Source organism: Bremia lactucae, linkage group LG8 (genome assembly GCF_004359215.1).
Source record: "Bremia lactucae strain SF5 linkage group LG8, whole genome shotgun sequence".
Taxonomy (NCBI): Eukaryota; Oomycota; class Peronosporomycetes; order Peronosporales; family Peronosporaceae; genus Bremia; species Bremia lactucae.
Window position 1 is genome coordinate 3,886,819 of NC_090617.1, and position 17,259 is coordinate 3,904,077.

Here is a 17,259-nt window from a genome sequence, read left to right on the forward strand (position 1 = left end):
CGTGAGGCGACACGTAAACGTTCGCTGGATAAGGAAGTTGAGTTTTTTAACTCTTTATCGGATGTCAAATTAGACACCATGTCTTGTATAGAACCAATACAGGCTGAAAACCCTGGGGACGTGAATGTCCCGGCCTCTAAAAGGCGTATTGTCTTCATCTTCACTCCAAGACAGGATGGACACGAAGCGTGTATACCCTCACAAAGTGATACGAGTGAGCAAGTACATACGCTTGTAAATGGCGTAACCGGTAACATTGAGGGGGAAGTAAGCCTTGCGGCAATCCTCTCGTTACATGCTCTTTTAGAGCTAGACGAAATGTCTATTGATGAGTGCGGTCGAGTCTTAAAAACTGGTGACTTATCTGAAATGATGGTCATTCGACCTATGGTTGAGTTAAACTCATCGTCACTTCTAGACGAAGCTGTCCTGGATGACACAAAAGGTGCACTTTGTGCGCGAAATGGGTCACCGATCCTGGAAGATCCTACGGATCCTTTTTATTCCTTAATTAAGGAATTCCAAGATAAGGTATGTAATAACCCACCATCTGTTTTAGCTCCGGATAGAAGTGTTCATCATGAAATTGACTTAGTAATGGGAACCAAATACTGTGTCACAAGAACAATGGCTTTTACCAAAGGAGCAGTGTGACGTCATTGACGATTTCTTCCATGCAAAGCACGAGGCTGAAATGTTACGAGAGAACAAATCTCCTCATTCGACACCGACATTTTTGTGTCAAAAAGCCAAATGGTAAATGGCGCATTGTACATGCTTATAATAAGCTTAAGGCTGCCACTATACCAGCCCAAACCCCCATTCCTAGAAAAGATGTTCTTTAGAACAATATGGTGGGATGTACAATGTACAGTGCATTGGACTTAGTCAATGGTTACTACCAAGTGCTTATGCGAGCTAGTGATATCCCGCTTACAGCGGTTAGCACCCAAAGCGGCATGTAATGGGAGTGGCTGGTTTTCCACAATGGCTTTCCAACGCCCCGGCAACATTTAATCGTCTAGTGACGCAACTGTTTCGCCCTCATCGAGGTTATGCACAGACTTATTTCGATGACATTTTTGTCCATAGTCGTGCGGAGCAGGGTCGGTCGGATATGGAAAACCATTTAGACCATTTGCGAGCAGTGCTCGAATGCATGCGCACAAAAAAATTGTATGCCAATGCATCTAAATGCATTTTTGGCGCAGACGAAATTCCTTCTTTAGAAAACTTCATTGGAAAGCGATGCCTTAGAGCGATTCCGCTAAGGTAAAAGCCATAGTAGATTGGCCGGTTCCTAAAAACCAAAAGGATTTGCTTAAGTGGTTGGGTCTCGCCAATTATTTACACAAATATAGCAAAAATTACGCTGATATGGCTAGGCCATTATCTAAACTCCTAAAGAAAGATATAGAATGGTGCTGGACTAGCACCGAAAATAATGCTTTTCGAGCAGTTAAGGGTAGTCTTATCCATGCCCCGATTCTGGTACTGCCAAACCCAAATTGGCCTTTCAGTATCGTCTTTGACGCATCAGATTTTGCCATTGGCAGTGCTCTGTTACAAACAGATGTTGATGGGCATCAACGTGTTATTGCGTTCGAGTCTAAAAAGCTTAAAGCTGCGGAAAAGAACTACCCAGTTCATGACAAAGAGTTCCTTGTTATGAAGTATGCTCTCGTCAAATTCAGAGGTCATCCACTCGGCTCTAAGCCGTTTGTGATTTTTACAGATCACACATCATTGCGCACGGCGACTAAGTCGCCCCATCTCTCACAGAAAATGGCCCGATAACTATCTTTTTTTGCGGAATCCAACTTCGTGGTGAAGTATAAGCCCGGCAAGCAAAATGCTTTGGCCGACGCGTTATCACGCAGGCCGGATTATGAGATTCTCATTCAACGACTATCTCGTCACCTATTCCTGAATTAATCAGTTCGGCTTACGCCAAGGATAAACAGTGTGCAGCTCTGCTACGAGCGTTATAGGACTCAAATTGGGTATTAAATTGGCGGCACGTTTGCGTGCAAGGTTACATCGATTTCTATCGATAACAACCTGTTGCACAAACATCGCGGACCCTCCGCGTGTCATTGTTCCTCATGATGAGGAGGTGAAGTACCGGATCCAATATGAGGCACACGATACTGTCCTTGGTGGTCATCTCGCTTGAGAAAAGACCTACGGCTTCATAGGCCAGAGTCGGTGGCCCAAACTTTAAAAATGGGTCAGCACATATATTCGCACATGCGAAACGTGCCAACGGATTAAACCCTCGACACATGCTGCTGCGCCACTGGCGAGTCTTCCCGTCCCCATAGGATTGTGGGAGTCCATTAGTATGGATTTCGTCTTTGGGCTACCGAAAGATTCAGCCGGTAACTCCGGTATAGTGGTCTTTGTTGACCGTTTGAGCAAAATGGCTTACTAAGCAGCCGTGCCAGATTCCATTGATGGAGACGGTACAGCTAAGCTGTTCATCGATCGCGTGTTTCGAAAACATGGTTTGCCAGTGGCAATTATCTCTGATCGGGATCCCCGATTTTACGGGTAAATCTGGAAATCAATTTTCCGAGTGCTTATAACCAGATTGGAGATGTCCACTGCGGACCATCCACAGACCGATGGTCGAACTGAACTTGTCAATCGCGTCATTGAAGACGTTTAACGCAGCGTGTGTGCTCAGACACCAAAGCGCTGGAGCTCAATGCTCCCAGTAGTGGAGTTTGCGTTCAATGACGCTGTTCATGCCTCTACAGGCTATACTGTGTTCTATGTAAACGGTCTTACCAACCGCGCGTTCCATTAACGATACCACTGCAGGGTTAAGGGCTTGGTGGGGGAGAATCGGCCGATAGGCTTGCTGATATCAGCCCTGTTACCGTTCGGAAACAAGTAAGCGAGTTTCTCGCGACGCGATTTAGTATCTTAAGACATGTAAGAGATACGATGGCTGATAGCCAAGACAAACAAAAACAAGAAGCAGATGCCAAAAGCAGAAACTGTATTAATTCGTATATGGTCGGAGACCGAGTTTTACTAAACGCTAAGAACCTACCTACCAACTTGGTATCCGCGGTCTTCAAGACCAAATTTCGCCCGCGCTTTATTGGACCATTTACGTTCGTGGCCAAGAAGGGCCTAGCTTATACGCTAAACCTTCCCAACAAGCTGCGTACACATCCAGTGTTTTACGTTGGCTTGCTTTAGCCATATCGGGACCCTTCCCACTTGGACTTGAAGGCGCTTGCGCCGAGACAGGCGGTCGTGCCGCAGATTGTTGCATCCTCACCAGGATATCCAACTGGCCCTCTTTACGTGGTAAAAGCGATTTCGGCGAAAGACGCCCGAACCGCCTCAAAAGAGCTCCCAACCCGAGCAAGGACCTCACGAAGAAGTTGCACCTCGTGTCGTTGAGCATCAAATGCTTCCGCCGAAATTTCGGCCCCCTCCCGCACCGCTTGATGCGCGGGGAAACCTTCAGTTTCATGTGGAGAAACTTTTAAAGCGACGTCGTCGTGAGGGTCAATACTAGTATCTGGTGAAGTGGCTAGGGTAACCCTCTTCCAAAAACTCTTGGGAGTTCGAGGTACCTCTTCGGCAAGATTGCCCGTACAACGTTGACATTTTTGAGCTCCAAGCTGAGGGTCAACTCGCGTCAAACGTCGCTTCCCACTACTAAACGTGGGATTAGGTGGATCTAAAGCCTCAGTGCGGCTTCGATCCTTGGTTGTACGGTCAACCGTAGCACTGAAATATCGGCTAGCCTTACTTCGTTTTGTGGCATAAATGCTGAACGTAACTGGCCTTTGGCCTAAAGCTTAGCGAAGTCGAAGCGAAGCTTCACCTTAATCCGCAGACTCTCTGATATTCCAGATATTACGGAGTTTGCGGGCCCGGTGAACCCAGTTCTCAAATGAGACTTCGTTTTCACTCCTTGTTTCGTTTGGAAACAAAACGATCAGAATCTTTCTCATGCAGGTCACCGAAGCCCCACAAGCTTGATCACGTAAACGCGTCAGATACTGGCTTCGCGTCATTACCTTCGGCGTAAGGTAATGCTCATGAAGAGCGTCGCGGGCAGCGATCTCCTCCGGCGTCCTCGCCGGGTCACCAGTGATCCAGGGGAAGGGCTCGCATCTCTATCGAGATGCGCGATGAGATTGACGTTTTGCCATCGATTTACAGGCGCCAGAGGCGCGTGTTTTCTGATAGACCTTATGATCCATTGGATGGGTCTCGTCATACTGACGGACGAGGCTCTCAACGTCAACAACCAGCTGGGAACGAGGCTCCCTGCTGTCATGTGAAGGTTGTAAACCGCACCAGCGAACAAGATAACTTGTTCGCTACCCCTTCACATCACGGAGTATACGTTCCACAAGGAAACGTTGACAGCCTTGGAAATTCACCAATGGTTGTGGCGGAGGAGTGAAAATTAAATCCGACCCATGTGTCGGATCTAGTGTCGATGGTCGACAAACTCGATCGCTTCCTCCATGATTTGGAGGAGGGACTTGACCACGAGCGCGGTAAGCGTCGCTCGTTGGAGCAGACGGTGCAGGCTCACCATATCGAGCGGTTGGAAGACCGTTCGAAGAGTGCGTACTCCTTGTTGGAGTACGAGCGGAAGTATCATGCTGTCCGCGATGAGCTGTCGTCAGCTCATCGTAGCTTCGAGGATCTTCGAAACCGGCCTGAGAAACTTCAGGTTCAACATGAAAATCTGGTTCGCGATCACAATAATCTTTTGGGTATTCTTGTAAAGAGTGGTCAAATCCGTCCTCGGAAGAAGCCGCGTACTGATGGTACGGCCGGAGCCGACCAACGTAAAACGTAGGATGCGTTCGCATCCTACGTCGCAATTCTATTGTGTACGCATTGCCTCTTCGATGCAGTACACGGAAAGGCCCAATGAACTTGGGTAGTAGTTTAATGCTACCCACATTAGTGACTAATCGTTTAGGTAAGTTTACCGTAGAGAGTAGCACTAGATCATTAATTTGAATGAATTAACATTTGCTCTTCCATGTTTGTCTGCATTCCATTTCTGTCGGTCCACTGCGTTAGCAATAGAATCCTGAACGAAACGGATAATTGATTCTCGAGTTAGCAGAAACTCTTCCGCTAACTCATTTGTTTTGTCTTTTTCAGTACGCTTAGTGCGTACTGCCATGAGATCAATCTCATTTTCGATGTCGTTTTCTTCGACATTGACATCACTCGCGTCGTTGTTATTTTCGACGCGTGTTGAGCATGAGCCAGAATTGGTTTTGCTCCTGCGAGTCCCCCCCCCTTAGACTAGAGGATCCCTCTAATTGGGTCGGTATGCGAGGATGGCGTAAGCCATTCACAAAGAACGGTGTATGCGTTGTAGACGCATGCACCGAATTATTGATGGCGAATTCGACCATCGGTAAAAACTCGCTCCAATTCGGATACGATTGGACGTAACCTCGAAGTATCTCTTCGAGGACGCTGTTTGATTATCCGTTTCTGGGTGATCGGATGTTGACATAGTCAGCCGTGTTCCGAGAGATCAGAATACGGATTGCCAAACTCCGCCGATAACGGTGGATCTCTATCCGAGACCAGTTCACGGAGTAAACCGTGGAATTTGAATACCGTGTCGATAAAGACACGGGCACAACCCGGAGCCGTAATCGACTCTGGTACCGCAGCAAGGTGCACCATCTTGCTGAATCTGTCTACAAAAACAAGGATTCCATTATTTTTGTGGTCGTTTTCGGGAAATCCGAAGACGAAGTCCACAGATACGGACTGCCAACACTCTGCTGGAAGTTGTAGAGGTTGGAGAGGTGCACGGGATGAAGGGCTGGGCTTCACCCGTTGACATACTTCGCAAGCACGAACGTACTTGCGCATAAACTGATACTGGCGGGGCCAATAAAAGTCGCGACTTACTGTGAGTTAAGTTTTCTCACGTCCACGATGCCCAGTTATTGGTGCATCGTGACGCTCATACATGATGCGCAAGCGCAAATCATTGGGATTTGGGATGGAGTGTCGCCTGCAAGGGCTGTGAAATACAATATGCCGTTGCGTGTTGTGTATCGATCGGATGACGATCGATATAAAGCCGGTAAATATTAAAAAAGTATTATCGGATGCATTTATCTGATAATCCAATAAACGCAACGGACCCTTATCTTCTTCGTAGGCTTTTTTTTAAGTCATCAAACAAGGTTGATGACAGAACACTTGAAATGAGTGTTGCAACAGTGGGATTATTTTCACTGTTGGAACGCGCAGCCGGCTCGAAATCGGGTCGGCATGGAATGGTCTGTCTTGATCTGCAATCGCGAAGATGGGCGATTGCATCAAGCTTTGCTTGATACCTTCGAAGGAATGCCGACAATCGGCGATCCATAGCGTTTTATCGTCTTTTTTTCAAAGACAAGAGAGATGAACTGTCATCTCGGCATAATTGCGGAAGTACTTATGCAAATACGCAGGAACTTTCCAAGTCCCTTGACATCGACTGGAACTGACCATCGGTAAATGCCTTGATCTTTTCGGGATCAGGGCGCACGCCGTGTTTACCGACGTTGCACCCAAGAAGTGGTATTTCGCTTGCAGCGAATATGAACTTCTTGAGATTTGCGTACAACTTATGCTTTAGAATAAACGTGACTTTAAGGAACTCCCACGTCCGTCTTTCCGTCATAAGTCCGGCTATAGACGAATACACCGTTAATAACTCAGAGCGAATTCTCGCACCGGTCTCAACAGATTCGTTACGCATCTATCGAATGTTGCACTAAGCCCCATATGGCATTACTAGCCATTCCCAGAGCATCCCACTGGGAGTGCTCACTGCTGTGTACGGGATGTCTTGTTCTCGCATAAGGATCTGATAAAATCCATCCATCAGATCCATAAACGATAAGATGGTACTCTTAGACATGCCATCTATGATTCCGTATTTTCTAGGTATCGGTGTTTAAGCCGGTACCGTTGCAGCATTCAGTTTATTGAATGCGTGGACTATCCGCCACCCTCCTGTGGCCTTTCGCACACAGAAGGTCAGAGAGCTATGTGGGGAGGTTAACTTCCTCACATATCCCGCTTTCAATCGATCGATAAATTCTTTATCGATCGCAAGTACTTGTTCACGAGGCAGTGACCACTGCTTCATGACACAGTACTTCGAGTCCATATTGAGCTTGATCTCATGTCGAGTGCCTTTATCCTTAGGGAACTCGCATGGAACTGTTTCAGGGAATACATCCTTAAATTCAATCAAATCCGTGTATAAAGGATTTGTCTTACGATACTCCCAGTATTGACTAATATATATCTCGATCCGAGTCTTCACATCGGGGACACTTTCGTCCATCGATGAGCTGCTGAGAACCCGTTCGTTCTCTGCAATAATAATCGCTGACCAAATATCGTTCACGTATTCGTCCTCTGTGACGAGAACGCAGATTTGCTTGATTTTACCACTATGCAGATCTCTCAAGAACCGCTTAACTTCTAGGGTTGGTACTTGAGTTATCTCCGAAGTTAACTTCGGAGGCGCATACAGATCAAAAGTATAAGCGCCTACTCTTGAACCGTTATTATCCAAGACATTTAATGTCTCGGTTTCTTCATGGGATTTATCCACAGGCTGCCGGGGGATTAATCCCTCGGGATTTAGAAGTCTAGTAACTTCTACCATTTGAGGGGATTTCTCCTCAAATACGTGGGGACCTCTTCCCTCAACGTCTTCCGAGTGTGATTGCGCTATCACAGTCGGGTCCACTACGGTCGACTCTCTACTCGACCTTGGATCATCGTGTTGTCCTTTCTGGGCAACCGGTATACTCCTTGAATGTCGCCCACTAAGCGTACATTCATGTCTCAATCCACTCGACCTTTTCGAGTGGTGGACCTTCGGCGCTGCCTGTGCATTAACACAGCCGCCGGCAGCTGACTCCACATTGTGATTGGTAATCACACTGTGATCTTGTGCAGTTGTACTAACGACCGTACCACAAGTGAGGCCATCGCACTCACTCGTAGTACATCCACACGCTTGTGGACGCTCCAAGACGTTCATCAGATGGCCATCTGATGAACAAGTGGCAGGCATCTTTACGGATCGATGCTGCCAGCTGATCCTTGGCTCATATTTTCTGAGCCAAGGTAAACCTAGGATGACATCAAATTTGTCATCCAAATCCAGTACGATGAAATCATCGTCGTACTGTAATTCTTTTAACGTGTAGTGAAATTTCACTACGCGTTTCATTACTGTTATCGATGCGCCTGTCGCTAGACGCACCGTCATCCTCGTTGGAGGGATGTCGCGCTCAACATATTTGAGCCTACGGCCCTCGAGTGACTGGCGACGAATATAGTTATTCGACGCCCCACAGTCCGCTAGGGCTCTAAGTGACAAATTATTTGTTACTTTTAGCTTCAAGGTGATGAGAGATACCCCATCGCCAGGTGCAGAGACACACACTGATTGTGTGTCTGGAGCAACTTTAGTCAAGAGATTTACAAATTCGCTTGAGGTTGCTAGATCCGTGGGGCGTTGCGCCCCTACTGACCCCGACCGTTTCTTTGCGGTCCGCCTCGCTGTTGCGATCTTGCAACGACGTCCGACCCGCGACCATTGCCCTTTTGAGCATTCGGTCCAAAATTACGTTGAGTTCCTTTCGGTACTGGGCGTGGGGCACTACAATCATGAGCGTAGTGTCCTAATTTTTGGCAGCGATGACATTTCTGCAATTGCTTAGTGCTCAAAAAGCGAGGTCTTTTGCTTTTGACATAAAAGTGGTCCATAGGTTCTGGACATCCATTCTCGTGTCGTCTTGTAGGACGATACGATGACGAACTAGCTTGAGTCTGTCTCAAGCTAAGTCCTCCTGTTCCGCAACGGATATTGCTTCTTCAAGCGATCCAGTTCCAAGCGGAACAGGTGGGTCTCCACGGGACCGTAAGACCTTGTATGAACTGGGTTGTTCGTGATATAACTCGCTAAGAGTCGTATGTGCTGGGCGTACCGTGAGTATCACGCTTGCCTTGCTTAAGTTTTAGATGCTCTGATCGAGCTCTAAACTCAAAACTCAGCCCTAGACGATTCAAATGTCTGTTTTTGAGCCGGACTGTAAAAGTTTCTAGCCACCCAAAGACATATGGGCCGCGCAAGTTTTGGCACGACCTGCCAAATTTGATTGATCAAATGCGACTTGAGTTTGCTCGTCGACGATGTGACGATCCTTTATGGCATCGTCCAATCCAACGAACCATCTTAAGAGGGAGTCTTCTTTGACTCCCCTATACTTAGAGATGTAAATCTCCAAGGTTTCGGGACGACGCTTGTGCGTCATCCGAGGCACAGGACTCTGTACCTATTGCAACCTCAACAGTTCTGTCTGTTGAGAGCCTTTCTGATTAAGCAAGGCTATTTTTTCCTTTGCCTCGTCAGGTTCATGTTGTATGAACTTGGCGATGGCTGAATGGGGGCATCACTGTCCAATCCGGACAGCATGGTCAGGATGGCATCAATCCCTACGGTCGAACTCATTCATTCGACCGCACTCATTTCTATGTCACTTAGTAAGGGGTAGCTATCACGCGAAACGTGATGCGTATTTCCATTATCATCCAACGGGGTCACGTTAGATGATATAACTGTGGTCCTTGGACGGGCTACGAAGTGCTACAACGTGTAACGGGGCACTGCCGACTTGTACTGCTTCAGTACAAGTCCGCTTCGCACCGCTTCAGGTCATGTGGTGCCTCACGTCACTTCACGTACACTAGAACGTGCAGAGGAAGACTCTCTATAAAATACTTGCTTTAAAGAGGGTTAAAAGCAAACTGTATTAAATATAATTAAGTTCTTCTGTATCTATCTATTTAATACTTATATACTGATACAAACATGTAATTGAGTCTTACCTGTCTCTCTCTTTGCACGCGTCAAGCGCTGACTGGACCGCGGAGAAGGAAGATATAACGGCCTATATCTACCAATAAATAAGTTTCCGAATATTACTATGTGAAGCAATATTCTCCAAATATTATCTACCTATTAGATAATATATTAATTATCAACCTTTGAGTTTTAATTTCATGTAACGATACACCCCCTTACAGTTACTGACAATGATTTATTATACAAAGATAATGTTCTACGATCGATAGTGTTGAGTGGAGTAAGCTCAGAAATTACAGACCTCGAACTGAATGCTATTGAAAGCTTCGGGTTTGAGGGATTGCTCTAAACAATAGCTATGTCATGAATTGTAAGCAAAGAGCGATTAACCGTATTTATTCAGCTCTAAATTTTCAACTGTGTTTCCAGTCGAATTATCTAATGTGACAAATTACAAAATCGAGGACTGATACTAATGCTACCGTGTCACAAGGGTTGCAACATAAATTTTCCCAATCATTCAAGCACAGTTATTCAGTGCCAGGAGGCCGACCACGAGGCGCAGCCTCACAGCTCGAGCTTCAAGAATCAGGTCGTACGGCTGGATAGGTGCGTGGTGTGTACGTCGCTAACGGGTATTTGCTATTGAAATCTTCTTCGGTTTTCCTGTGCTAGCCAGATCGCGGGAAACATCTCGAAAAGGTTTGATATTTAACAGGAACTACACTACATGCGTTTAGGGCACGTCTGAATTTGGTGTAAAAGGTATATGTAGGACCACTTTTTTCTTTGTCGTGAAAGCAGTCTCCCCGGCGTTATCTGAAATCACGATCAGTATGGATCCGAATCCAAAAAAAAGATACTATAGTTAAAGCCGAGACGATGGTACACGCGCATGTCTTTTCTGTACAAGCCTGTTGTTTGATCAACAATGAGCAGACCGCGATGGGGTCCCATATGGAATGATCAGACGACAGGCCGCCAAAGACGCACTTTTGGACACCATAAAAGTAAAGGAAAAAATCGTGTAATTTAATTTGTAGCGTTAGGGTACGGGACCAAAAATTAGAGTACTGCAAGACTAATCTAAATCCAGGTTAAATAGCTATACATACCTACCGCCTCGAGCTAGAACTTCGCATATTGGAGTTAATAATCTCGTCCAAGATGGCATTCTCAAGCATCTGCTCGCGTTCGTCAAGGATCTTGCGGTAGGACGGAATGACGACATCCTGGAGCATTTGCAAGCACTCGGGGCTATTCATGTCCATCTCGGCAGACAAACCAGGTTTCATGCAGACGCAACTTTGTAACTGACTAAGCGGTAAAGCTTGCCCACCTTTGCTTACGCCATGACCGGGAGACTGAAATACACAGTAGCCACGCTCGCGAATCGGTACACTGCCAGGATACGTGCGCAAATAGCTTTTTGGCCAATCGCCCACGCCGTCCCACACGACTACAACGCGGTCTGGCTCGACAAAGCGACGACACACACTCCGCAGCAAGACAGGAATGTTATTCGATTCGCCCTGCAACATACATTCTCGTTTGAGATACAGCATGTCGCAGTTTTTACTCTCGATAGCGTAATCACCCTTCATGTTTAGCACCGAATGTTTTTTGGCGCATTTCCACATGGCGTTGCTGATTGAATCCAGCGGAAATGGGGCCATCTTGGCCATTGTGAAGCGCACAAACGTGCCCTGATGAGCGTTTGTGACGACTTTGGCGTCACTAAAGTCAGTTCGGCCCTTGTCAAGATCAGCGTCTCGGAATACCTGCGCCAATTGCTTATACTGGGTCGCAACATTCTTCTCCATTTGCTTAAACACGGGCGCGTCCACTGAATCTTCGTATTCGAGTTGCCCACGGCCGGGCATACAAGCGCCAAAATTGCACTTGATGTTTGCTTCCTGTTGCGCTTGCTGGTGGCAAGTCTGAAGCATCGAGCGTAGACGAAACGGATCAACTCGTCTCACGGGCTGCGCTCTTTGCCTCCTAGCGTCCGCGAGTTTCGCTTCCAGCTCTTCCACCTCGTGCTGTAGAGCCTCTATGTCGTCGTTTGGACGAGGACGCGGTTGAATCGCGGGTCCAGCAAATGGGCAGCTCCGTTTCTTTGAATTCGTGTATTTCTTGGTGTTTTCAGCAAGTATGGAAGCCAAGAACGTGTCGAGCTGCGACTGCCGAGGCGGCTTGTCGGCAAACACAGCCGCATCGGCGCTATTTCGTGAAGTACAGTGCATGAAGGTCGTCTAGAAGTGGCAAAACCGAAACTGAGTAACCAGAAGTATCCCCGGACGCGACGGTAGTACAAAACGTAACTTCTGTTTTGCACGGGATTGCGGCGGCTTCCCGGCTTTTCCTGTTTACGGCAGCACAAAGCCGCGGCGACTTAATAAATTTAGACATTTTCGGTAGCTAAAAATTGTGGCAGGTGATTGGCCGGCATGTTTTTGTTCCAATGAGATATGGATTACGGCCATTGTTTAATGATTTGTCTCCACGTTCGGAAGAAAAGCAAGTATTGTAGGCCAACTCGACTGTGGTACGCAAATCTCAAGCATCATTACAGTGTCAAACATGCATGTACAGTACTTGACATTCAGTACGACAGTGTGGGTCAATGCTCGAATAAGCCCAGTGAACTAACTACTCAGACAGCCGAAGGAGCCGCCAACCTTGCTCGGAAAGTTCCGTCTGCCGAGCCTTTCTGTGACATGTTGGTATTTTCTTGATCGGGGTGTGTGTGTGGACTAATCTCTTATTTGCTGAAATAAAGTGGCTGCAGGCTTTGTGGCCATGCATTCCTAAAAACATGCTTGTTTACGTCACTTCATTATATTTTTGCTTTCTCTAGCAAGGTGCACGAAGCAAATAGAAACGATGATATTATCGAGTTGTTGACGGCAAACTACGTTTCATGCCACGGACGCGAAGAAACCATCGTCTGTACGACCAGAACCGCTGAGCCAACTGCGCTACAATAATTAGGATAAGATGTTTGAATAAGAATTGCTGGCTTTTCGCCGATGCCAACTGCATTGCAATAATCAGAATTAGAGTACTCGTCAAAATATTTTTTAAAAAACTAAGAACATAATCTTTACCGTTATTTTGAAAGACGTCCCATTGCGTCGTGGAAAGTCTTTCAATTTTCGAAATAGACGGCAATCTACTCGACCTGATTCAGTAAGCATAGATCGTTCTTTTGCACACGAATCGTCAGAGATGGCTGTAATATGTGCAACATACTCGCTTGATGACACGATACAACAACATTATTTCAGCCTTTTTTTGCCGTATCGACTTCGATAAATTGTAGTCCGTAATATCAGATAGTGCGCCAAAGACTTGCAGTTTTGGTTCCACAACAAAGCGACGCTGGATGTAAGCTTCCTGAGATCGGACATTAGAAATGCTAAGATATTTTTGCAATGCCTTTTAAGCCTGATCAGAGATGCCTCGGCCGACAAAGTGCCATCTAATTCTCGGAAGACAGCATTTGATGGTAAGCGGCTACAGCTTTGTCCATTTCAAGCACACAGGTGGAACGTGCAGCTGTAAACATTGAGATGAAATAGAACGGAATGTCTAAAAAAGGAAATGCGCTGCTTCATCATTAATCGGTCCGCAAGTATATACTTTTTTTAGTCTAAATTATGTGTTCAGTGCACATTTCCTTTGACGGTGTTTGATATCCAGTAAGTATTCAGATTGTGGTGGCGGTCTGATTTTTACTAAATTTTATTCTTCAAAGGAATGCTGTTAATTCTTGTGAATTGAAGCATCAATTATTAAAGGCATTCACTTGCACTATATATCCGTAATCTGGATAAGGAGGGATTGTAAGCACGAATAAGATGAGCCTTCAGCATTTTTTGTGCTATACCAGTTTCGAAGCTGGTATTGTTGGTTTCCATTCTCCATCCGCGTTTAAATGTCATCGTGATGTGAGGCTTGCAAATCTTTCCACATTTCTGATCACAGTAGCCTGGCTATATAAATTTATCAAATTTGTGCTACCTGCCAGAGTATGACAGATTAACTTGGGCTCCGATTCATTCGTTTTGTCGGTTGTTTCACCACAAATTTACAATCAGTCTTGGTCAATGCCGAAATTTTTTTACCAATTGTCATCACTGTTGCCAAAGCAGCGTGTTCTAGCCCGTAGATTTTTTCAATATGTGCTATTTTTGAGTATGATGCACCAGTAATTCTTCACAATGGATTACACAAAGCATTACGACGATCACAGAGAAATTGTCGATATTTCCAAGTGAATAGGCCTTCGCTATCCCATAGGATGATCTTTGGTTACGCTTCATAGCATGACTCTCTTAGCGTGGTTTGTAATGAGAATCTTCCGATTTACTGTTTGCGACAAGGACATAATCCCTAAAATTATTCGTCCATGTGTTTGGTTATGCTGATCATGATGGCACTGCGACACCTCAGTTGGCGCACAATCAATTTTATTGGAAATACGAGCCGGAGTATTCAAAAGATCATGTTTAAATCGACCCTACTATTTTTCGCGTGCTAGAGACGCATTCAATTGGACGACGATGCTGGAAGCAGTCACGAATACCATAATCGTAGCGTAGAACCACACACAGTTTATCCCCTCAAATACTATAACCCTTCATATATTATACTGTACAATAGTTCTATCTTCGCTACATTATTAAGTTTGTAAACCCCTCATTATATATTTTTTATGACTTTTTGTGGTCTGGGAGAATAGAACAGTCGCCTGATAGACGTCAGGCGGCTGACATGAGCCTTCGAATGAGAAAGCTCATTCTGATAGACAAGGTAATAGTCTATTTGGATCCGACGATGAGGATGATCCCTCATCGCCCGTTCCGTCACCTGTTTCTGTGCAAGGTGATGACGATGGCCATCGTAAGAAAAATTCTTGTGGTACCCCTGCTTCATTGGGTACCACTCAGGGAGTAAAGATAGCAAAATGTCTCATCTCGCCCCTGAAAAGAAGCTGTGGCTTTTGCCAGAACGGCTAATCAATAGCTTGCCTGGAGAAACTACTCCCCACATTAAATATCCTTTATTTATTGCGTCAAAGCTACATGGCCTTGATCCCAGCGCGAAGAGCTTTCGCGCTGAGGAAGATTTTTATCTCGATGCTTTTCTTAAGCATCGATGGTTTGGTGGCAACAATAAGCGAGATGTAGTCTCGCTTATGCAAGTCTGGAGCGCTTTCATTCGCAATGTCAAAGACATTGGACGCGAAGCCTGAGATTAAAAACTTAACGCGGCTCGCGTTAAGTTTAAGAAACGAACTTCAACCGGTACAAAGTATAAATTGCATCAGTTGTAGCGTGAGGCTGGGCTTCCATGCCTCACGTGGGATGATCCCTGTCCCTGTTGTGTTAACAACTCGAAGAGGGTAAAAGGGGATGTCTATTTCCTTTCTACGCCCTGGGGGAGGGCTCGCATCTCTATTGAGATGCGGGATGCGATTAACGTTTTGCAATCAATTTACAGGCGCCAGGGGCCGTGTTTTCCGATGGGCCTTCTGAATCATCGGATGGGTCTCGTCATACTGACGGACAATGCCCTTAACGTCAGCAACCAGCTGGGAACGAGGCGCCCAGCTGTCATGTGAAGGTGAATAACCACGTCAGCAGACAAGATAACTCGTTCGCTGCTCCTTCACATCACGGTGGTTCTGGATACGTTCCACAAGGAAACGTTGATCACCGTGGGAATCCATCAAAGGTTGTGGTGGAGAAGGGAAAATTAGATCCGAACCGTGTTTCCGATTTAATGTCGAGGATCGACAAAATCGATCACTTCCTCCATGATTTGGGGGAGGGACTTGAGTACGAGCGCGGCAAGCGTCACTCGTTGGAGCAGACGTTGCAGGCTCACCATATCGAGCGGTTGGAAGAGCGCTTTGTGCGTGCTGCCATGAGATCATTCTCATTTTCGATGTCGATGTCGAAGAAATCGACATCACTCGCGTCGGTGTTAACTTCGACACGTGATGAGCTGAGCCAGAAATGGTTTTGCTCCTACAAGTCCCCCCGTTAAACAAGAGGATCCCTCTAATTTGGTGCGTATTCGAGGTTGGCGTAAGCCATTCACGAAAAACGGTGTATGCGTTGTAGACTCATGCACTGAACTATTGATGGTGAATTCGACAATCGGTAAAATCTCGCTCCAATTCGGGTACGATTGGACGCAAACTCGAAGTATCTGTTCGAAGACGCGATTTACGCGTTCTGGCTGACCATCCGTTTCTGGGTGGTCGGATGTTGACATAGTCAGCAGTGTTCCGAGAGATTGGAGCACGGATTGCCAAAACTCCGCCGTGAACCGTAGATCTCTATCTGAGACCAATTCAAGGGGTAACCCACGAAGTTTGAATACCGTGTTGATATAGACACGGGCACAACCCGGAGCCGTAATCGACTCTGGTACCGCAGCAAGATAAACCATTTTGCTGAATCTGTCTTTATAAACAAGGATTTCATTGTTTCTGTGATCGTCTTCGGGAAATTCGATGACGAAGTCCATAGATACGACTGCCAACACTCTGCCGGAAGTGGTAGAGGTTGAAGAGGTGCACGGGATGAAGAGCTAGGCTTCACCCGTTGACATACCTTGCAAGCACGAATGTGCTTGCGCACGAACTGATACTGGCGGGGCCAGTAAAAGTCGCGACTTACTGTGAGGTAAGTCTTCTCACGTCCACGATGTCCACTTCTTGGAGCATCGCGACACTCATACATGATGCAGTTAGAGTGATTGTCGTTCAAGTGAGGATATATGTAATGGGGTTTATCGTTCCATGAAATGAACACTTAAAGGTTGTTAATTAATGTATTATCTGGTAGGTAAATAATACTTGAAGAATATTATTTATACGGTAATATTCTAAAACCTTATCCATTAGTAGATATAGGCCATTATATCTACTTGCTCCGCGGTCCAGTCAGCGCTGGACGCGCGCAAAGAGAAAGACAGAAAACACCTTTAGTACATGTTTTGTATTAGTTAATAATTAAATTAGTACTAAGTAATTAGACAAGAAGAACTTTATTATATTAATACAGTTTTAATGAAACCCTCATTAAAGCAAGTGTTTTACAGAGAAGACTTTCTCTGCACATACTGATGTACGTGAAGTGATGTGAGGCACCGGCACCACTCGCACTGTGGCAGTGCGAAGTGGACTTGTACTGAAGCAGTACAAGTCATAGTGCCCCGTTACATTTGGCGACCAATTTCTCTGACCGCATGGAAAAGATGGAGACTTTCTAGATACGGATCGACGAGGATGAGCGTATGCGCGGTGCCATAGAAAGCGGTATGCTTGCATCAGCTCTCGG

The 17,259-nt window shown here is 46.0% G+C and overlaps 3 protein-coding genes across 3 annotated transcripts; 2 read left to right on the forward strand and 1 right to left on the reverse strand.

Moving 5' to 3' along the window:
- Positions 1 to 10,376: 10,376 nt before the first annotated feature.
- CCR75_002304 (uncharacterized protein) lies at positions 10,377 to 10,773 on the forward strand (the record flags this gene model as incomplete). Its single annotated transcript, XM_067960401.1, has 2 exons — positions 10,377 to 10,510; positions 10,677 to 10,773. 2 exons carry the CDS (start codon positions 10,377 to 10,379, stop codon positions 10,771 to 10,773), a joined length of 231 nt encoding a protein of 76 aa, XP_067815463.1.
- Positions 10,774 to 11,016: 243 nt separating this feature from the next.
- On the reverse strand, positions 11,017 to 12,147 carry CCR75_002305 (uncharacterized protein; the record flags this gene model as incomplete). The annotated part of the gene is made up of 1 exon (XM_067960402.1): positions 11,017 to 12,147. The coding sequence occupies one exon, from the start codon at positions 12,145 to 12,147 to the stop codon at positions 11,017 to 11,019; it is 1,131 nt and encodes a 376-aa protein (XP_067815892.1).
- A 225-nt stretch (positions 12,148 to 12,372) lies between these two features.
- Positions 12,373 to 12,891, forward strand: CCR75_002306 (uncharacterized protein; the record flags this gene model as incomplete). Its single annotated transcript, XM_067960403.1, has 2 exons — positions 12,373 to 12,623; positions 12,762 to 12,891. 2 exons carry the CDS (start codon positions 12,373 to 12,375, stop codon positions 12,889 to 12,891), a joined length of 381 nt encoding a protein of 126 aa, XP_067815891.1.
- Between the last annotated feature and the right edge of the window lie 4,368 nt (positions 12,892 to 17,259).